Source organism: Lactuca serriola, chromosome 1 (assembly GCF_051521515.1).
Source record: "Lactuca serriola cultivar US96UC23 chromosome 1, Lser_US96UC23_V15, whole genome shotgun sequence".
NCBI lineage: Eukaryota > Viridiplantae > Streptophyta > Magnoliopsida > Asterales > Asteraceae > Lactuca > Lactuca serriola.
Genome location: NC_136408.1, coordinates 174,526,123 through 174,549,546, shown reverse-complemented (window position 1 = coordinate 174,549,546; position 23,424 = coordinate 174,526,123). Strand labels below are relative to the sequence as shown.

General features: G+C 37.0%; 2 protein-coding genes across 2 annotated transcripts; both read left to right on the top strand.

The window, feature by feature from the left end:
- Positions 1 to 4,916: 4,916 nt before the first annotated feature.
- On the top strand, positions 4,917 to 5,678 carry LOC145064137 (putative mitochondrial protein AtMg00240). The gene is made up of 3 exons (XM_079011646.1): positions 4,917 to 5,021; positions 5,166 to 5,247; positions 5,377 to 5,678. Exons 1-3 carry the CDS (start codon positions 4,917 to 4,919, stop codon positions 5,676 to 5,678), a joined length of 489 nt encoding a protein of 162 aa, XP_078867772.1.
- A 2,382-nt stretch (positions 5,679 to 8,060) lies between these two features.
- Positions 8,061 to 12,158, top strand: MYB83 (myb domain protein 83). The gene is made up of 2 exons (XM_079038698.1): positions 8,061 to 8,448; positions 10,946 to 12,158. Exons 1-2 carry the CDS (start codon positions 8,147 to 8,149, stop codon positions 11,661 to 11,663), a joined length of 1,020 nt encoding a protein of 339 aa, XP_078894824.1. The 5' UTR covers positions 8,061 to 8,146; the 3' UTR covers positions 11,664 to 12,158.
- The last annotated feature ends 11,266 nt before the right edge of the window (positions 12,159 to 23,424 follow it).

Sequence of the window (23,424 nt, the reverse complement as noted above, 5' to 3'; positions counted from 1 at the left end):
CGCTGATAGGCTTTATAGGTTACAAAAAATATATGTGGTGGAAAAACTTAACCCTAAGTTCACATGCAACCTATTGGATATATTTTTCTCTATTGATTTGCAACAAATAATTGAACATCAAGAACTCTGGGAGTACCCTACTAATTTTGAAAATCACAAAGGCTTTTAGGTTTTACATACCTTTTAATTATTGTAGCAAATAATCAACAATTCCTCTTTTAGAAAGAAAGCACTAGAAATCACATGCCTCTAATGGTTTGTACACAAACCCTAGCAATAGAAGACTTTAGCGGAGAGGGGAGAGGGAATGTAATTTTTCATTTGTAAGGCATTTAGAGGAGTGGCCGAAAATTCTAAGGCTACTAAGAGGTATTTATAGGTGATTAATGTATCCTAAGGGAACCCTTATTTGAATATTCATTTAATATCTCAAATAAGGCAGGTTCCTTTAACCTTTCCCTACTCCCCCAAGGCATTCTAGAAGCCATAAGGAGCTTCCCCAAAACCGTCCCTTCCAGGGAGGTTCTGCTGGCGTTTCTTTGCTCAATTTTTGAAAATTCTCACATTTAGTCCTTATACTTTAAATTAATCCAATTAATCCCAAAATTAACTTTTGATTAATTATTAATTAAATAATACTATTTCTAATTATTATATTATTTACATAATATATTAATAAATTACTTATTGCTATTTATTAATCTTATTATAAACCAATAAATCAACCTCTCTGAAAAAAGTCATTTTGTCAATTACTAGTTTTGAGGGTAACGCAAAAGGACTCTACTTGTAATTCAAGTACATTCCAATTTAATAATTGGCTTAGACACCTAATCTAACATGTTCATCCATCACTTTAGTTATTCCTTCATCCTTGTGGATATTAGATTTTGGTGCATCTCATTATATGTCACCATATATTTCATATTTTGCTTCGTTATCTACTAGTTCACTTATTTTTTTTAATGTCTACTAGTGCTACACTTGTGCTAATAAAGAGTGTTGGCTCTATTGTTACTCATCATATATCTTTGACTGATGTCCATTATATTCCTACACTTACTTTGAATCTTGCTTCGGTCAGTCATTTATGAAAAGTCTAGTTGATGGGTCTTATTCTCTGATTCATTATGTTGTGTAGAAGATCAACAATCCTATAGGGTGATTGGGATCGGCCGTAGAATTAGGGAGCTTCATGTTTTCGAGAAAGTATAAGTGTTTGATGTTGTTGCTTCTAGTATCGATTTGTCATCCCTTCATTTAAATCATTCGTCTTCTAATTTTTATCTTTGGTATTCTCGGTAAGGACATGGGTTTTCATCATGTTTACATTTTTTAACTTTTAATGGTTTGTTAGGTTTTTTGATCATTCATAATATTTTTTGACTATTATGTTTGTAAACTGGCAAAATTTTATGCTCTACCGTTTAATAAAAATATCACTCATTTTGTTTCTCCTTTTGATCTTGTGGATTCTAATGTGTGGGGCCCATCACCGTTTTCCTCTAAAGGAGGATCCACTTACTATGTTTCCTTTATAGATAATTACACTCATTATACGTAGGTTTATCTTATGAAGCACATGCCTAATTTTTTCACCATACATAGTGATTTTAAACCCTAGTCATGACTCAACACTCTTCTATTATAAAATGCGTCCATTGTGATTTGAAGGGAGAATATACTTTTATTGATTTTACTCAATTACTTGTGTCTAATGGAACTGTACACCAATAATGATGTACTAATAATCCTCAACAAAATTATATTGTACAAAGAAAAAATTGTCACCTTATCATAACTGCATAGTATTTGCTTCTAGCTTCTTAGGTCTCAATTTTTTTGGGAGAAGTCGTTCTTACTATTGCATATGTTATTAATTGCATACACACTGCACACAACTATGAGATATCTCTTTATGAAAAACTATATAGAAAAACATCCAAATTACCCTTCATTGCGAGTTTTTGGGTCTACCCGTTTTGTTTTAGGACTTTATGTAGAGCGGACTAAGTTGTCTCTGAAATCAGCTCTATGTGTATTCTTAGAATACCATATTGGTCCTTTTAGCATTGTCAGTGATGCCAATTCTTTTGATGATTTTGCGGCTTTCCACAAACCTCAACTCCAGATTCCCACCATCTGTTACTCATGATCCCTCCACCACCAAGGCCTACTCGTAATTGAAAGTCCACCAAGCTTCCACAATTTGTATATTCCTCGTACCCTGCAACATTTTCCTCATTTATTGTGAATGTACATTTTCTCTTTCAGCCAACATCCTATAGAGAGGTCGTCTTTGATCCCCTTTGGCAGAACGCTATCGTTGTGGAACTTATTGCTCTTTATTAGACTCATACATGTGATTTAGTTCCGCTCTTTCTTGGAAAGCACACTTTTGGTTGTCGTTAGGTATATAATATCAAAACCAAGTTTGATGGGTCCGATGGCGTTATAAATCCAGACTTTATTTGTAACACTCGTGTTTCTATCCTAGGCATTTATATTGATTTGATAGTCTAGGTTAACCTTTGTAACTCATTTTGAAGAAATGAAAAGGAGTTATGTGAATATTATGTGAATTATGTGTTTTATGCTTAATTATTAGGGCTTAATTAATTAAGAATAAAAATAAGCGTCAAAATTAAAGTGTGAGATAAGCCCGATATCTTTACATAAATTTGTAGTGGTCGAAACAAGGATTTCGGGGATATAAAGAATACCAAAATCCGAGTTATAACGAAGAAGTTATGACCTGTCGAAGTTTCGCGACAAAACCGGCACGGTGTTGAATGTCGTAAAAAGTGAGTTTTTGATAAACTACTTTTTAGCCTTAGTAATCTAAACGAAAGTTGTAGTATTCGTTAAACCGAGAAGTTCGATAAAAAGAACGCCCAAATCTGACTTCGTATGAGGAAGTTATGATTTTTCGAAATTTCAGCGTACTAGTAGACAGCTAAAAACTCGAATTTTAGATCGAGCGATTTTTAGCCGACACAACCTAAACGAGAATTGAAGGTCTCGTCATTAGGAGCACAACGGTAAAAAGTCTGACGAAAACGGACGTCGGATGAAGAAGTTATGAATTTTTAACGGATTTCCTGTCCCGGTCTGTTAAAAATAATAATATAAAATTTAAAGTTAGAATTAGCCGACGAAGTCTAAACGGAAGTTGTAGATCTTAATTTTAGCTACGCGTGCATATAAAGAACGTCAAAAACGGAGCTCGTATGCGAAAGTTATGAATTTTAGAAGATTTTAGCACAAAATTCGAGAGATTTCGCATAAATAGGCTTCACCCGGAAGTGCCACGTGTCCTCGCTTCGCATGTGCCACGTATCCGGAACCTGCTGAGTCACCGAAGCCACCTGGCGAGGCGTGTCATGTCCTTCCGAGTCCGAGCTGCGGCCCAATCCGCTGACTACACGTAGAAGCCTCGGTGGCAAGCCTCGCATCCGACGCGTGTGTAGTGACTCATTAGTCCGAACCCTCGCAGGCGCCACGAACCCCCTACTTCGGACCCTAGACCTCGGTCCAATAACAAGCCGCCAGAGAGCCCTTCGCACACGCAGCCCTCATGCGAGCCTCCCCCTCTGCGAGCCTTCTCAGCCGTCGGATCAGAAGACTCCTGACCGTCCGATCAAAAGCTTTCCCCTATAAATAGGAGGGTGTGAGACCTCCCGGGTATTTTTGGAATTTTGCCATATTTAGCCCCTAAACCCATATTTTCTTCATATTAACATCCCGCAAAGCCCCGGTATCGATTGTAAAGCCCGGAATACCCCACGAAGTGCCCGAGAAGCCCGGAAAATTTATCTTTTCGGTTTCGAAGCCCGACTTTTACAAAGCCCGGTTTCTCAATAAAACTCCCGGTTTTATTAGAAACGATCGTTTTAGAAAACAAATTGCTGCCCGATTATCATCAAATCATGTGAGTGTATAGTCACTTTCATTTTACACATAGATATGAAGTATTTACCTTATAATACGTGCTATGTGTAAATATATTAATTATTTATTTGAGGTGATTGTTGTGTTGATGTTTTATACAAGTTTTAAACTGTATAAGTATTTTTATCTACAAATATGTTGGGTAGACCATGGGTAGATTGTGATGTGTGATAAAATAAAATTGATGAGAGGCCTCGATGTGTTTTGAGATCCAGTCATCTAGCGGAGTTTGGATGACGACCACGGACTTTCTAGACAGTCCAGTGGGAAACATTAGCAGGTCCGCAACCTGTAGGTGTTAATGAACTAAGAGTGTTCATTCGCTGTACTCCATCCCCCTCACGGTTGCCTTTAGGACATATATGGCTGAGGAAACCCCTTAGCAGTAGTGTCCATCCCGATAATATTCTTTAGGCTAGGTCCCTTGTGACAAGTGTTTAGGGACATAAAGTGAGGATAACGGGAACGGGTAATCAGGGTTATTGTTGATTGATGAACTTAGTAAGTTTATTATTATTGTGGGTTGAAAACCCTATATGCTCACCAGGCTCCCAAGCCTGACCCACTCAGCTTTTTATGTTACAGGTAGTGGACCCCGAGCATAGTCGGAGGACAACGAGAGATTTTTGGATTATAGGCCAGTAGTTGTAAATAACTGTTGAAAGGCTTATAATGTCTTGTTTATGCTTTTGGATCTGTATCGGAACATGACATCCCGAGGTTTTGATATATATATGGAAAACATATACCTTCTTAATGAAGAGTTTTGATAAACTTTTATCATATTTTGTTTGGGGACCAATTCCGCAACATCTTTTAAAAAGATTTCTCTGATTTTATTTTAAAAAGCATAAATTAAATCGGTCTTTTCTGGCCGAGAAATTAGGGGCTGTCACATTATTGAACAAGGATATTCATAACAGTTTGGTATGGATGATGAGTAGACTTTTGCTGAAGTTGAAAAAATGACTATAGTTCACACCTGCATTGTTGTTTCTTTGGTTGGACAATGGGAAATTTATCAGATGAATGTCAAGAATGCATTTTTGAGTGGTGATCTTCATGAGGAAGTATATATGTCCCCCCCTAGGGATTTCTCACTAGTTAGGTGAAGTTTGTCGGCTCCAGAAAGCCTTGTATGGTCTCCAACAAGCCCCGCGCGCTTGATTTGAGAAATTTGTGACGATAATTATTTATCTTGGTTTTTGTGCTAGTGCATATCAGGTTCTTCTTCCCTTATATGTTGGTTATATGATTATTTCTTGGGGATTGAAGTTGTTCAATCTCCAATGGGTTGTATTTTATCTCATACGAAGTATATCTTAGATTTGTTTAAGTGTGATCGACTCTCGGATTATTGTACAATTTATATGCCTCTAAAGTGTAGTGCAAAATATTTTCTAACTAATGGTGTTTGTTTATCAGATCCCTGCCTTTATCGTAATATTATGGCAAATTTGGTTTACCTTACCACCATTCGGCCAAATATTGCTCATGTAGTTCATGTGGTTAGTCAATTTGTCACTGCTCCTTCTAATGTTTATTGCGGAGCTGTTCTTCGTATTTTGAAATATCTTTGTGGTACTCAATTTCGTAGCCTAATGTTTCCTTCCATGTCCTCTTTTCAATTGCGTGCCTATAATGATGCTGATTGGGATAGTGATGTTTATGATAGCAAGTCCACTATTGGATATTGTATGTTTGTTGGAGATTTGTTGATTTTGTAGAAGAGTAAGAAGCACGATGTTGTCTCTGGATCATCTATAAAATATGAGTATCGAGCTATGGTTTTTGCTACTTGTAAGATTGTTTGGTTGTGATGATTTCTTGTAGATATGAGTGTTCATAAATTTCTCAACCTACCATTTTGCATTGTGAGAACAAGAATGCAATAATGATTGCCAAGAATCATTTGTGCCATGAGTAAACAAGACATAGTGAGAGTGATTGTGATTTCGCTCGTCACCACTTTCAGCAGGACTATGTCTCTACTTCATGCTTCTATTGTCCAAAAATATCAATGTGGCCTCAATATGTAACTCAATATATAAGCTCAAGAATTAAGCTAGCTTATGAGCACCAAACACAACCTTACTTTGGGGGCATTATATCACCTATTCTGTCTTCAACAAAAGCAATAAAATATTTTAGAAACAATCAAAATAGATTTCTTAAAACATATATCTGATGTTGTTTATAATTAATTAATAAGATACAATGAGTAATGATCATTGTTATGACACACGCTTTTGCTGCATAGCTTTCTTAATACAGCAGATGACATTTCATATGAGGACTGTCTAACGTTTCCTTCCGAAAGGATTTGTTAAAAATGCCTAATGTTCGTATACATGTATATGAAAGAAAGAAATTTGTGAATGACTAAAGTAGAAAGATTACAACAACCAAGTGGGTGGACTGAAGTGTATTTGGATGTAACCCTCATTTCTTTCACGATATGGTAGGTTTCCGCAGTAGCAACAATGTTGCATTGTGATTATATTGAATAGTCATGACCTGGTCCCTCTGACCATTGATCATTCAGTCAGGTGCTAGGAGGGAGGTGGTAATTAAAAACATATATAATTGAGTCATTTCGACTCTCTTGCTTTGGGGGATAAAAGGAAAAGGGCTCCATAAAACATTTAGTCCAACAAGATAGGTACATCTCCTTGACAATAATAATGTCTTATAACTATACATTTTTCATTGTGGTCAAATCATTTTTAAGTACTAATTGATGATCATAATTTTCCTGGTAGTGTATTTTAAAATAGTCATTTTTCGGACGAAGGGAGTGTTCTAGATCCTTTAAAAGGAATGGTAGTTACAAACATTGAATTTATGATAAGATTAAGTTTATAATAAAGTCTCTTTATTGATAAAAAGTAAAATTATCGCTGATCAGTCCAATCTTGTCATGGATTGATTATGGAAGGTACGGATAGTCATATTTATGCTTGGTATGCATGGTGTGGTTCCTCTTGTCTTTAGAGTTTGTTTATAATAATCTATAGCTTCAGAATTTAAATTGTCAAGTAGACGTTTAACAAACATTACCTAGTCATATCCTAGTTTACTCGTATCTAAATTAGTTTTTTCTTAAAAAAATCCCAACTTCCTCGTATTTAAACGAAATTTGCGTCCTATCTGCAGAAATTAGATAAATAAATTGATAATATAGCATGATTTTTTTTTCAAAATTGAAGTCCTCTCGTGTGGTGGATGAAATTGGAAAGTTTTTCATGTCAAATCGTATTAATATAGAAATAACTGAAGGACAATTGGACAAACGTTGTATTTTGGAAAACATAAAAATAGAAGTTAAAGGTTGGCGTCAAAGATAATAAACAAATAAGGTGTTATTATATATGTAGTGTTGTTAGCATCACTCATTTTCAATAATAGATATGATTGTAAAGGGATAAAAACATTAGCTGCCGACAGTTAATTTGCTTAGAAAGCGGTTTACCTTTAAACATAGACATGCTTTAACATGTAACCGTCTTCTTTTCACGTAATCTCCAACTACTCCCCTTAAGACAACTGTATGTTTTTTTTTTTTTTTTTTACAAATTTTGCATTGTAGCCTAGCAACGTATGCAAAAAGAGTACATTGGTTCTCTCTCTCTCTCTCTCATATACACGTGTGCAGACATTGAAAAACACAGAAGCGATAGAGAAAGAGATAGAGAGAGAGGGTGATGGCTTCTTGAAGTGGCAATGGTGATGATGACAGTGATGTTTGTGGGGTGTGCCTCCAGAGAGAGAATGTAAAGAAAGATATGGGGGTTGTTAATTGATAGGTAGAGTAGAAAACGGATTGGAGGGGGACCTCTTTAGGCCAATAGAGAGAGAAGCCAGAGAGGGAGAGAGAGAGAGAGAGAGATGATCATTATGTGAAGTGGAAGCAAAATAGTTTGTATCAATTCTCATACACATATGATGATTACCTTGTGAGTGAAGAAAAATGCATCGAAAAAGACAAGTTTGAGTTAAAGACAAGAAGACCAACCATCTCTCTCTCTCTCTCTCTCTCTCTCTCTCTCTCTCTCTCTCTCTCTCTCTCTCTCTCTCTCTCTCTCTCTCTCAGCATATATGTACAATCTGATCTCAAACAAAGCCCAGTCTCCCAACAAGGAAACTCGACTTTGAACTTTTGTTATCCGAGGATTATCAATATCCTATATTTGTGATGAGAAAGCCAGATCCGATCATGAGAGAAAAGGTGTGTAGCAATACGAATAGCAATAAAGGAATGGTGAAGCTTAGAAAGGGATTGTGGTCTCCTGAAGAAGATGAGAAGCTGATGAATTACATGTTAAGAAATGGTCAAGGGTGTTGGACTGATATCGCCAGAAATGCTGGCTTGCAACGCTGTGGAAAGAGTTGTCGCCTTCGTTGGATCAATTACTTGAGGCCTGACCTCAAACGTGGTGCATTTTCTCCACAAGAAGAACAACTCATTGTTCATTTGCACTCTATTCTCGGCAACAGGTGTGTGTCACCCCTCTCATGCTCCCTTGTTTTGTTCATAAGTAGCAAATAATGTGTATAACGTATGAAACGGCAGAGATTAAGCATATCAACAAATTAAATAGGTAAGCACACACTATAAGGGTCGCTAAAAAGGTTCCATATACGAGTCATTGAACTTAATTCTATCCCAGCTATACCATCAGTCACAAAGGTTTGAGTATGATATATGGGTTTTGAACTTTTGATGTTGTCAATATACGTACAATGCTCACAATGTGAACTTCAAATAGCTATATATATTTTCTTTTATTCACACACAATTGTTGTGATCACATCCAAGGGAACACATATGTGCCTGCTAAGTCAAGAAGGTAGTATACATATATATATACTCCGATGGTTATGCCTTAATAAAATGAACAGTTTTATTTATATAATGGATAATCTAGATTAATTCCTGTAGATTTTCAAAGATTTATCATAATCCTGCATTAATTTATAAACAGCATTTTCTGATCATGTTAATGTTCATCAAATTGTAAGATTAAATGAATCAAGTAAGAGAAACTTATTTATCATTCAATTCTTTTTTTTTTAGAATTTACAAATTCTGTAATAGTTAAGTACATCCTATTTCTATTTAAGTACATCGATCACAGTTATTAGGGGACAACGAGTTTTTATAAATTCTTTTCGAGTAAACTGGATAAAAAAAAGAGTATACAAAGAACCTGACAACAATGACAATGTATTTCATAAAGCACCTATCTATAATCTTGCATTATGTTATTTATAATGTAAAATCATTTTATTATCTCACTGCTATTAATATTTTGTTTGGTTTACAACATATATCATTTAAATTACTTAATCATCTTACTAGAATTATCACGTAAATTTGAATTTGTGTAGTTTAATATTGATTGATATATTAATACATATATTAGAAGTATAATACATTTTAGTTATAACAAAAAAAAATGGCATGATGATCATTACAAATTTCTTGTACAATAATGCTAAGTAAATGCACAATTGTAGGTTTAAAAAATAATAAATTTATGTAAATTTGATATTTTAAAATTGAAAAATAAAATTTCTTTCCATCTATTTTTTCATCTACATATTTAACAATTAACATGTATAATACATTATTATTTTTTCTCGTCTTATCTTTTGAATTTGACATTTAAATGAATAGGAAGATGACGAATATGTAGTCATAGCTTTTTTACGAGACAAATAAAAGTATGTTAAATGATTTAATATAATAGGTACTTATAACGACCTAACTATGTAATAGTTTTTTTACGAGACAAATAAAAGCATGTTAAATGATTTAATATAATAGGTTCTTATAACGACCTAACAAGTTGCATCCATTCACTATCCCATCATTTATTGAAAACGATAGAACTCTATAATTACGTTTTGCTTAAGAAACGGGAAAACTCTTAAAATTGTTTTTTAATTCATCTATTTTTAACAAGAAGGAAACTTAACAGTTTTTCTTTTTCAGAAAAAGCAACATGCCTATGCCTCTAACATAAGGGCTATACGCCTATATATATGGAAATTTAATTACTGCTTTTAGTAGGACCAACAAAAAATCAACTGAGCTAAAAAAGGGAAAAAAAAAAACTGACATAATCGAAACAAAGCAATAACCAATGGTTTAAATTTGAATTTAAAAAAAACTGACAAATAATGGTTTGGTTTGATTTGACGTATAAAACTGTTTTAAAAACCGAACCGAACCATACATACATATTATTTACTATGTTTTAAATTTTTAGTTTTAAACTTTTATCCCTTTATTATTTTATGTTTATTTTCAACATACCGTTTTTGAATACTTTTATATTTTGAAATAGATACAATACTATTTATCACAACGTGCTTTCTCTGGATTTGAACCCAAACCTAGAAAAAACAACAAGAGCTCATACACCCATAGTTTAAAAACGAAAATCCATAAACCCAACTAAGAAAACCGAAAAACCGAACCACGCAGAAACCGAATCTATATTGGTTTAAAAACCGAAAAACCAATTTTCTATGGTTTGCTTTGGTTTAAGCGAAAGACCGATCCAAACCGACTCATGCTCATCCAAAACTATTAAAATAAAAATCACTATATAATAACGGTGGAACTTGCTCATAACACCATATCTTGTTAGAAATTAATAAAACTATCATAATACTCCGTGAACTAAATGTCAATCGAATGTAAATTGACTTAAACCAGATAAAATTTGTATTATTTTATCAAATTAATTAATGTGTTCTTATGTGCTAATAATATATATTAAGTAATTAACGGTATTATCTTTAGTAAACTCATGCTATTTATAAAATATTATTTATACATGAATATATATCTTTCGTTTTTGGCTAGGAAATATTTTATAGTATGTTTCTGGAAGGCATATATTTTATAGTATATAGTGGATGGTAATTATTATTTGTTGCCGAAATTAAGGTTGTTTGACAATTATTATTTAAACATATTCAGGTGGTCTCAAATAGCAGCTCGTCTTCCGGGAAGGACGGATAATGAGATAAAAAACTTTTGGAACTCCACGATAAAGAAAAGGTTAAAAATGAACAACAACGTTTGTAGAAGCTCACCAAACAATAGCATTGACGAAACATCCTCGGATCCAAGTAGAGATGTCATGGGAGCTGGTATGTTCATGACCATGCATGATCATGACCTCATGGCCATGTGCATGGACTCATCACTGACATCCACAACGACCACATCATCCTCATCCATGCATAACAATTCTATGATTATGAAGGGTCATGACCAATTTGGTCAATTACCATCACTCCTTCAAACTCACATCAATCGTGACACAAATGGTGACTCAAATTTGTTTAATGTTTCCCCTTGTTTAGGAGAAGTTGGTATGGGAGGAGACGGCGGAGGATATGGGGATTGTGGTATTCTTGAAGTACCATACATGATGGGAATGGAAAATGAAAATAGTAACCTTGGGAGTGGGGCCATGGATGGAGATGTTAATGCTAATGCTACTAATTACATGTTTGAGAAGAAATCAACCAATTTTAACCACCACTTTAGTGGGGAGATTGATGGGAAAGTTAAAGTGGAGGAGGTGGTTGGTTTTGAAAATCATTGGTCGGGAGAAAGCTTGAAAATGGGAGAATGGGATTTGGAAGGTTTATTTGCAAATATACCTTCCTTACCTTTTCTTGATTTCTAAAAGACATTTTCTAATTTTAGGAAATAAGAACATTATGATAGAGAGATTATACGATATACACTCCTCTCTGCAATTACATCAACTTCTAAACTTCTAATTAGGTATACAATCACTAGCTAGTGTTTTGATCGTTGCCATAAGTTCAAAAAAAAAACCTTTCTAGACATATATACTTGGATATATAAGTGATGGGGCACATATCTTTCGGGGAGGAAAACTGAGTTTATGGATCCATTGGCATTTGTCATCGATCGTATGAAGGCTATTGAGAAGTTGACGAACATAAAGGGTATTCGATATAGATGGAAATGTGAATAGCGAAATGTATTGTAGAAAATAAAGAGAAGATGTAAACTTGTAGTGTTGTATACACTAGAAATAAAGTGAGGCAGCAAATTGTGTAATGGTGCATATGATTTTTTTAATGTTCTTTTTGAGCAGCATATTGCAAATATTCTTTTTATATGTACAAAATTAATAAAAGCAACTTGGAAAGGAATATTCTCTCCTTTTATTTGCATACATACGTTATTTGTACATCTATGTCGTAGCTTAGGCTTGAGGGATGACACGACATTGTGTTCGGCAAGGTAATGACATTTTCGGTATACAACACCGCTAAAGGTGGCATGTCGAGTAACCCATCGTCAAACGGCATTGTGTTGCCAAGGTGAGAAAAATAAGAGTTGAGAGAGAGAGAGAGAGAGAGGGGGAGAGAGAGAGAGAGAGAGAGAGAGAGGCTTAAGTTATTTATTTTCTTTTTTATTCATTTATCTATTTTATTTTTTAATTTAGAGCCACCTCTTAAAATGTCATGGATATTGTATGGCAAAAATGATATGTCCTTGAGATGGATGCCAAAAAGTTGATGTGCCAATGTGGCATGTCATGTACCACTCTCTCATAGGGATGAACAATTTGTCTCAAATCCCGATCTCGTATAAGTTCTATATAGGAACCGGTACCGAACCATACCGAATTTAAAAATATGGGACAATACTTGGTACTCCAAATACATGAGATTCAGGAATCGGTACCACCGGTACCGGTACTAGTACCAAAAACCGGTACCATTCCTGGTGATGTTAATTCGGTCCGGTACTCGAGATTAACTTTCGACCAAATTCGGTTTTCGGAAAATCAGGAACGGCACGGGTCGGTACTGGTTCCGTCCCACGCTCATCCCTACTCTCTCAAGCCTTATAATGTTGTGCCTCGGCATGTAAAAGTAGAAATATATTTCTCATACTATTATGAGAAATAAGAATTATAATTAACAGTGTGTAAACTGTTTTTTATGTATTAATTATAGAAAGAAACATAGTGAGTTGAATTGGAAGTTGTTTTTATTCTCAATAGCATTGTATCAGGCCAAAACCTTAGCAAATTGTTTCCCTCCCTCTCCTATCCTATTTACCCTATGTGATCGACACTTCTTCTTTCACATCTTCTCAATCATGTCCTCTCCTAATGACAAAATATACACTTGCAAAAACATTAAATCCTACGTTTCGCTAATCCTAGATTTGGAAGGCATGAACTATGATTTATGGCGTGAACTTTTCAAGACCAACTGCATCAGATATGTAGTCTCTGATCATCTAGATGACACCTCCAACAAACCGGCTGACAAAGAAATGTGTAAGGTTTATAGTATTAACAAAAAATTGTTATTTTGCACTTTTCTTAATTTTATCATACAAGCAGATTGTATTGCTTCTCAATATCGAAAAGCCTTGAAGACCAGTTTCGTGACAATAAAAAAGCCAATGGATCTCGATAACGAACTAAGAAATATTGTTCTTGGAGACTCCTCAGTCATCAAGTATTGCACTCAGATTAAAACAATCTTCGACTTGTTGTCAAATATTAAAGCACTGATCCTGAATATGCCATCAATGGTCTTCCTCCAAATTTTGATCACATAGCCACCACGATTTGTCACAAGACTCCGTTTCCCTCTTGGCTAGAGATGCACTCCATGCTCAGCATTGAAGAACATCGCATGCTTCAGAATAAAAATCGCCTTCTTCAAGCCTCATATCAAGATAATTCTTTAGCTCCTACTGCACTCAATGTAAATCATGACAACAATCGGGAATCAAACTCTTCTCATGGTGGAAGAAATTTCGGTCGTGGAGGAGGTCGAAACTAGCATGGGGCGGCAACGTCGGATACACTAGTGGTAGCGGTGGTGGACGTCAACAACACACCACCGACTCCAACAACAATTTCGTGGATGCGTAGTGGTGTAGGTGGTTGGGGGTGTTGGATCTTATATCCTGGTACACTCCCTCAACAACGATCAATGCGCTTTTCTGATAGGCTACTCCTTTCTCCTTTAGCAAACCCATGACAACAGTAGCCCAATGTTAATTGGCAACAACAACCCAACAACAATAGTGCGGGCCAACAGGAACAATAGCACAATGGTGTAACCCATCAGCGTTAGGCATTCTTTTCTGGACAACCCACTAATCTAACTTGGTTCCAATTTTTTGCTCAAAATGATCAGGATACATCTCTACCATAGGCTTTTAGCACCATCTATGGTTCATGGACACTAGGGAAACTACACACCTTTATGCCGATCCAAGTATACTCAAATCCTTTGGAAATAAGTGAAATAATTATTTTGTTTTAGTCACTGATGCATTGCACATTCCTATTTTTTGTACTGGTAAAACCACTCTTAATAACAACATGTTTCGTCCTTTACTTTTACAAAATGTTTTGATAGCACATAAATTATTAAAAATCTCATATATTTTCGTCAATTTAATCGTGATAATAAATGTTCTATTGAATTTGAAAATTTTGGTTTTTCTATGAAGGATTATCACACTCGACAAATCCTTCTTTGATGTTACAATTCGAGAGATCTATATCCTCTTGCCATGCCTATCCCCAAGCTCTTCTAAGTATTGATTCCACCACATGGCCTAAATACTTGTTCATCCTAGTCAACAAACTCTCAAGCATTTAATTTCTAATAACATCATTTTACGTAAAAAGAAGAACTCTTCATCTTTGTTTCAGTCTTATCAACTTGTTAAACATGTTCGGTTGTTATTTGATTTATCGAAAACTAATGTTATGCTTTTGTTTCAAGTTATTCATTCGGATGTTTGGAGTTAACCTTTGCAAAGTCTTAGTCGTATTAAATATTATGTTATCTTTCTAGATCAACTCTCTCATTTCTTGTAGATGTATCCTTTAAGACAAAAATTTGAAGTTTTTTTTCCCAAATTTCTTCACGTTCATGTATTCATCAAAAATCAATTACAAACCGATGTATCTTCCTTGGTGATGGGTTTTGAGCATAACAAACAAAAACCTATGTGTGCATGCAACCCCAGTTGAAGATCTATGTTTTCTCTTGTTGAATATACAACATTTGAACATGAATTGGGAATGATGCGTGTATGGGGGCTAATTTCGGGAGGAAGAGAGAGAGGGGGTAGAAAACGAGATTATGAGGGTAGAGAAGAGGATAGGGTTAGTTCTTACCTCAAGATCTATTGAAGCAAGAACTAGGTTGAATGCCAAGACCTATTGACACTCAACACAACACATGATAAGAGACCTATCTTATGTGAGAAATAGAGCAAATTGCAACAAGTTCAAGTGATATTTTATTCATAGAAATCGACCCTATATATAGGTGATAGGATCCATGAGTTACAAAAGTGAAAAAGCTCATCATTAAGAGCCATGAGTTACAAAAGTGAAAAGGCTCATCATTAAGATGCATGAGTTACAAAAGTGAAGAGGCTCATCATTAAGAGCTTTTATTTAACTACTAGCCAATAACTACTAGAAACTCCCAAAAACTCTTCAATTTGCATCCATGCTGCACACAAAACAAGGAAATGGTTCAAATATCTTCCGTGATCAGCAACAAGTCCAAAAAAACATGCTCACAACTTCCATGTAGTCAAAACCAATCGGCCCACCCCATTTCAACCCCAAATCCACGAAATCAAGCACACTCCAAAGCCCAAATTAGTAAAGCCCATCTCATTGGCAAGTAATCCTTTTTTAATTGCGCTATCTAGGTCCAAACATATATCATCTCCTGCCCCTTTGAAAGGAACTGACCCCAATTCCGCAAGGCCATCATCATCAAGATAAGGGGAGAGATCTCCGACGTTGAAAGTTGCGTGCATTCCGTATTCTCCCGGGAGTTCCACCTTGTAAGCATTGTCATTCACGCGTGTGACTGTCTTGTAAGGACCTTCTGCTCAGGCGGCATTAACTTGTTCTTGACCTTTTCGGTGAACCGTGCTTTCTTTAGATGAACCCAAACCAAATCATCTTCCGAAAATATCTGAGCCTTTTTGTTCTTGTTGGACTTTTGCTTGTACGAGGCATTAATGGCTTCGATATGATCACGAACCTGAGCGTGTAGCTTCATCATGGACTTCAGCTTGGCATCTGTGTCTTTGTGGGCTAGCTCTTCCTTGGGAAAAGGGATTAGATCCAATGGTAAGTAAGGATTCACGCCGTAAACAACCTTGAAGGGAGAATGGCGTGTTACGTAGGTAGGTGAACGGTTGTAAGCAAAATCGGCGTGCGCTAATTTCACATCCAATTCTTTTTGTGACTTGTTCACCAACGCACACAATAACTTGCCCAAGGTTCGGTTCGTGACCTCGGTCTGGCCGTCCGTCTGTGGGTGGTGTGATGTGCTGAATAAAAGCTTTGTCCTGACTTTCCTCCACAATGTGTTCCAAAAGTAACTCAAGAATTTGGAGTCACAATCAGAAACTATTGTTTTAGGAATCCCGTTCAGCCGAACGATCTCCTGATGGTATAAATCAACAACCATACTTGCATCATCGGTTTTGTGACACACAATAAAATGGGACATTTTCAAAAACCGGTCCACAACTACCATAATTGCATCTTTACCCCTTTGAGTTCGGGGCAGGGCCACAATAAAGTCCATGGATACTTCCTTCCAAGGGCGAACTGGGATGGGTAAAGGAGTATATAAGCCTGGTTTGAATGAGCTTTTAGCCAAGTGGCACGTCACACACTTGCTCACGATATTAGTTACATCCCCTAATATCTTGGGCCAAAAGAAGTGTTCTTTCAGCAACTCCAAAGTCTTGACTACTCCAAAGTGGCCTGCTAACCCAACCTCGTGTGCCTTACGAATCAATAACTCCCCGATGGGGTGTTTCGGGATGAAAATACGGTTCCCTTTAAATAGGAATCCATCCTACACCAAGTATTTTCCCTATGAACCGCTATTACATTTTAGAAATACATCACCAAAATCTACATCATTTCCATAATAGTCTTTCAACACCTCGAAGCCTGGCAAGAGAACATCGATTGTAGCTAGTAAAATGTAACGTCGAGATAGTGCACCCGCCACCATGTTACTTTTGCTATTTTTGTACTTTGAGGAAAACTGGAATGACTTTAAGAACTCCACCCACTTGGCATGTCTCGGGCTCAACTTCTACTGACCATTGATATACTTCAGGGACTCATGATCTGAATGCAAAACAAAATGGTTAGTGCATAAATAATGGCTCCAATGTTCCAGAGCCCACACAATGGCATAAAACTCCTTGTCGTAGGTGCAATAGTTCCAAACGAGCTCCCCCCCCCTAATTTATCCGAGAATCAAGCAATGGGCCGCTTGGCCTGGATTAGCATGGTACCAATACCCACCCCGCTTACATCACACTCTACTTCAAAAGGTTGGGAAAAATTGGGTAGCGCCAAAACAGAAGCAGAACACAATCGCTCTTTTTTTTTTACCTCGAATGCCTTTTGGTCATCCGTTCCCCACACGAAGGCACCTTTCTTCAAACAGTTGGTTAGCAGACTCGTCACCGTACTAAAGTCACGAATGATACGCCAGTAAAAGGATGCCAAGCCATGGAACGATCGAATGTCGCTAATGGTTTTGGGGGCCGGCCACGTCTTGATGGCTTTGATCTTGGCTTGATCCACCGATACGCCCGCTTTGGACACCACATACCATAAGAACTTCACCTCGTCCACGAAGAATGAGCATTTCTCCATTTTTCCACAGAGTCTTTGGGCTCTTAGGGTCTCGGAACTTGTTTCAAATGACTTCCATGCTCCTCACAACTCTTGCTATACACCAAGATGTCGTCTAGATAAACCACCACAAACTTGCCAAGAAAACATTTAAAAACTTCATTCATTAGTCTCATAAACGTGCTTGGGTTGTTCGTGAGGCCAAACGGCATCACGGTCCATTCGTAAAGGCCATGCTTTGTTTTGAATGTCGTCTTGCATTCGTCCCCTTGACGTACTCGGATTTGATGGTACCCACTTCATAAGTCGATTTTTGAAAATACAATCGACCCGTGAAGTTCATTTAACATGTCATCAAGTCGGAGAATCAGGAAATGATACTTGATGGTGATGTTGTTGACCGCCCTGCTGTCGATACACATCCTTCACGTTCCATCTTTCTTGGGTACGAGCAATACCGGTACGACACATGGACTAAGGCTTTCTCGAACATCTCCCTGGGCCACGAGCTCATCAACTTGCCTTTGCAACTCCTTCGTCTTCTCGGGATTGCACCGATAGGCCGCCTTGTTTGGTAATGGAGCTCCTGGGATGAGATTGATCTGGTGTTCGATGCCACGAATAGGCGGCAAGCCCGGTGGTAAATCGTCAGGGAAAACGTCTCTAAACCCTTGTAAGAATTCTGCCACGTCATCATAGAAAGGATTTCCTGCCTCATCATCTTTGGCTACCATTAGGTACACCATGCAACCGTTGTCATTCGTCTTTTCAACCTCCCGTTCAGTGGCGAAAATCACAAGATTCGACTTCTTTTCTTTAGTGTTTACCGAGCGGATGACGTGCGACGGCATGGGTTTTTGTATGATTTTTTTGTGGTTATGTTTCAATTCATATTCATTGCTCCACCCTCTATGAGTCATGTCTCGATCATATTGTCAATGACGACCCAAAAGTACGTGGCAAGCATCCATGGGAATCACGTCACAAAGGATATCATCTTTGTACGAGCCCATCGTCACACCTACCATTACCTGCTTTGTTACTTTTATATTTTTATTGTCATCTAGCCAATGGAGTGCATAAGGTTTAGGATGGTTCATTGTGACCATCCCAGTTTTGCCACCATTTCGCTTGATGCTACATTAGTATAACTACCACCATCCACTATTACACTGCACCATTTATCATTTACCAGACATTTAGTATGAAACAACTGAGTTCTTTGGTCGGTCTCTTCGTGTGTCACCTTTGCTTGTAATGCCCGAAGGACCAACAATGTGTCATAGATCAGAGCTTCGTAGCTTTCATTCTCATCTTCTTCTTCATGTTCGGCCTCTTCCTCAAAGATGGAAATTTGTCTTTTTTCTTCTTCTAGCAACTCGTCCCGGAATTCCATCGCTTCCGTAACGTCACGACTCGTTTACTTGGGCATGAAATTTGGAAATGCCCGAAACCTTGGCACTTGTAGCATCGCACCTTGGACAAACTAGTTTCCTTGGAATCTTTAGAAAGAGTCGCAGTTTTGGGAACTCCGGAAGAACTACCCGCAGAAAAAGGATTGACTATTGCATTCTCGGGTTTACCCCAAGACTTAGATTTCCTGAACTCGGATTAAGGGACACTGGTTTTCCTGTATTTTTCTTGGTTTTCCAACTTTAAACACAAGCCACAAAGAGTGTCAAAATCAGAATACGGATACAAATCAACAATGTTAGCAATATTCAAGTTCAACCCGCATAGAAACCGAGACATTTTTCTACTCCTCGACTTCAACAATATCACCCATAAGTGACAAATTTTCAAATTCGCCTATATATTCAGCCACGTTCATTTTGCCTTGTTTCAACTCGGCTTTTTTTTTCTATAGGTTTCCATGCGGTGATTAATTGGTACATATATTTTTCTTAACTTTCTTTTTAGTGATTCCCACGATGCAATTTTGTCTTTACCCTCTCGTGTTCTCTTGGCCTTAAGCCCTTCGAACCACAAAGAGGCACCATCACAAAGTTTCAGGAAGGAAAACTTACATGCCTTTTTGTCATCTACATCTTTGAACTCGAACATGCGTTCCATTTTTCTTTCCCACTCCAAGTATTTTTCCGGGTCCGTACCACCCGCAAATTTCGGCAACTCGTTGACTTTGAATTCTTCACTTGACCTACGTTCATGCCTTGCTTGTCTTGAGGTTGGCCATCTTGGATGTTCCTTAGTGCTTCTTGAAGATTGTAGAGAAAATTGGGTTCACTAAAATCCATAGTGACTGCAGGATTGTTTCGGCTCTGATACCACTAATGATGCGTGTATGGGGGCTATTTTCGGATGGAAGAGAGAGGGGTAGAACACGAGATTATGACGGTAGAGAACAGGATAGGGTTAGTTCTTACCTCAAGACCTATTGAAGCAAGAACTAGGTTGAATGACTAGACCTATTGACACACAACACAACACATGATAAGAGACCTATCTTATGTGAGAAATAGAGCAAATTGCAACAAGTTTAAGTGGTATTTTATTCATAGAAATCGACCCTATATATAGTTGATAGGATCCATGAATTACAAAAGTGAAAAGGCTCATCATTAAGAGCCATGAGTTACAAAAGTGAAAACGCTCATCATTAAGAGCTTTTATTTAACTAGTTCATTAACTACTAGCCAATAACTACTATAAACTCCCAAAAACTCTTCAATTTTTGTCCATGCTACACACAAGACAAGGAAATGGTTGAAATATCTTCCATGATCACCGACAAGTCCAAAAAAATGTGGTCACAAATTCCATATAGCCAAAACAAATCAGCCCAACCCATTACAAGCCCAAATCCATGAAATCAAGCACACTCCAAAGCCCAAATTAGTAAAGCCCATCTCCTTGGCAAGTAATCCATTTTTAATTGGGCTATCTAGGTCCAATAATATATAAGGGAAACCCTAGGAATCCTATACTATTTTCGAAATTAGCATCTAGGGTTAGAAAACATACATTTGATTGTTATTGATCAATAATAAGAAACCCTTGAGTTGTTGAAGCTTAGAGAGTAAGCACCACAAATGTTGTGCCTCTAATGTTTCACACCCAATACTAGCAAGCACATGAGAGAGGAAAGAGGAGACGGAACAAGGAATTTCGGCTACCCTTCGAGGGTTTCAGTTGTCCGAAAATCATGAGGGTTAAAGGCCTAATTATAGAGCAACAAGGGTGCTCTGGATAACCCTGATCTGAATATAATATTAATATTTCCAATTGGTAATTATCCAACTCCCTATTTATCCACATGGGATAATCTAGAAACCCTAGATTATCCTTATGAAAATTGTAACATCTGTCACTTGAGGTATTATTTATTTAAAAATACTTATTATTTATTGTTGGACGATGAAATAGATAAGTGGATTATTGAGTTGGACCTTAGTAAGTGGGCCGATAAGATTGGGATACCCGAAGACGTACGTTAGGCGTAAGCCTGGCGTATCTGGGTCGTTGTGCAACATTGGATGCAGGAGTTTCATGCACATACGCTCAGTGTACGCATGCAGATTCAAAACCCTAATTTTTAGGGTTTAATCCATATAAATACAACATTATGACTCAAACCCTAGCTTCCTTACCAACCTCTCAACCTCATAAACCCTAGATAGCCTCTCATCCTTCATCCTTGTGTGTTTTTGGCTTTGTGAAGTTGTTGGTGATGTTTAGAAGCTTAAAAGAAGAAATGAGAAGTTAGAGAAGAAGAACTTGAGTATCTTGAGCTCAAGGATCTGAGATTACATCGCTATTTGGCACTCATTGGAGGTATAAAGTTTTCAACTTGCCTCATGAATGCTTAGATCTATGTTGATAGAGTTTTGGAACTTCTTAGGTCCCAAGAATGGATTTTTATGATTCATCTTCATTTCTAGGCTTAGGGTTGCCACCGTTAATGCTAAATGTGTCCCTGTGTCTGTAAACTTTTGATCTTTAAGGTCCTTTTATGACCATGCATGAGTTCTAGTCATTTCCAAGGAAGTTAGTTGCTATATTCCAAGTTTGGGTCCATTTGGTGGGTTGCAAGCCACCAAGTAATCGACTTTATGAGTTAAAATATGATAATGGATTCAGATCTGTAATTTGGACTTAAGGAATTGAAGGATTAAGCATTATTGAGGAATATGGCTTAACAGGATAATACACGGCGCGTACAAGCCAATACGCGCAACGTACAAGCGATACAGCCTATACACGTAGTGTACACAAGAGTACGCCCTACGTGCTAACAGTTTTAGGCTTCACAACAATTGGGCCTTGGGTTGAGTCAAACTTTGGACTTCTTAGATTTTGGGCCTTAGTGGGCCATCAGGAGTTAATTATTGGGCCAAGGGCATGTTTGGCCTTAAGTGAAGGCCCATTTTAGGAATTGGGCCTAGGTTATGGTCGAAATTAGACTAGAGGTAAAATGGTCATTTTACCCTAAGAAGTATTTGTTGGGTTTTGAGCATTCTAACACTCCTAAGTGTACATGCAACCCTAAATACCTTGGATCTATGTTTTCTCTATTATACATGCAATTATGAACATCCAAGGTATTGTCCTAATCTAGCATACAAAACAATGAATATAACAAGATAGAATACATACCTCTTTGATGTAGAATGTCTTCATGAAACTTGAGTGCCTTGTGCCTCAAGTGTGACACCTCAAATGGTTCACACAACACCAAATACACTTGGAATGACTTGAGAGAAATCCACAACTCATGAAATTGGCTAGCCCTTCTTTTACACACACTAGTGGCCGATTTTGGTGAATAATATGATGCTTATATAGTGTGTTACAATTAGGGTAAACCCTAATTGTCATGACCTTCCATTTCCTTGGATCCATGGGTTCAAATACACCATGGAGCATCCATGGACCATTCTATGGGTTTTAGCCCAACTTGATTATCCGTGGAGCATTAGCCCACTATACAAGTATGAATGATTTACACAATCAACCCATATATTTAATTAATCTTCTTTTGATCACTTAATTAATCCTAGATTAATTCTTGATCAATACTCATTAAATAATCTTATTAATATATTAGAACTTATAATATATTAACCATCCTTAAGTTTTATTTCTCTCATTATAGTCTATCCAAGTGCATGATGACATGGAACCCAAATGGACCATGACGGGTCGGGTCAAGTCTTACCAATTATAGTTATGGACTTAGACATTAATCCAACAGTCTCTCACTTGGATAAGTCTAAAACTATTATTGCAAGTATGACTTCAAGAACCGACTAACAATCGTAGCTCTCAAAAGCTTCCGTCGAACTCTGACCTTGTAGATGAACTCTAACCTTTGCATGTCCATTAGATAAGGGATCATATATTCCTCCATTCTAGATATCATATGGACTGAGACATGGATTATAATCATTCTCTCTGTCCATCTGTTGTTTCCCGATTTCCGGTTTATGACGACTGACTAATTGAACAAATCAAATCAGTCCTGGCCCGGCTGAGCACTTCCATTTGTCATCATCAAATCATCGAGGGGCCCACAGGTATCGCTTTTATCCCAAAGGTAAAAGGAATGGATAAACTTCAACTCATATGGCTTGTTCTACTACTTGTTGAATCATACACAAAGACACGTTATATAACACCGAGTTACCGAATGCGTTTTCGTGCAATCAATGTTCAAGGAAATAATAGTAACAACTCATATCTCTAGGTTTGAATAATATAAAATATTATCGTCTCATGA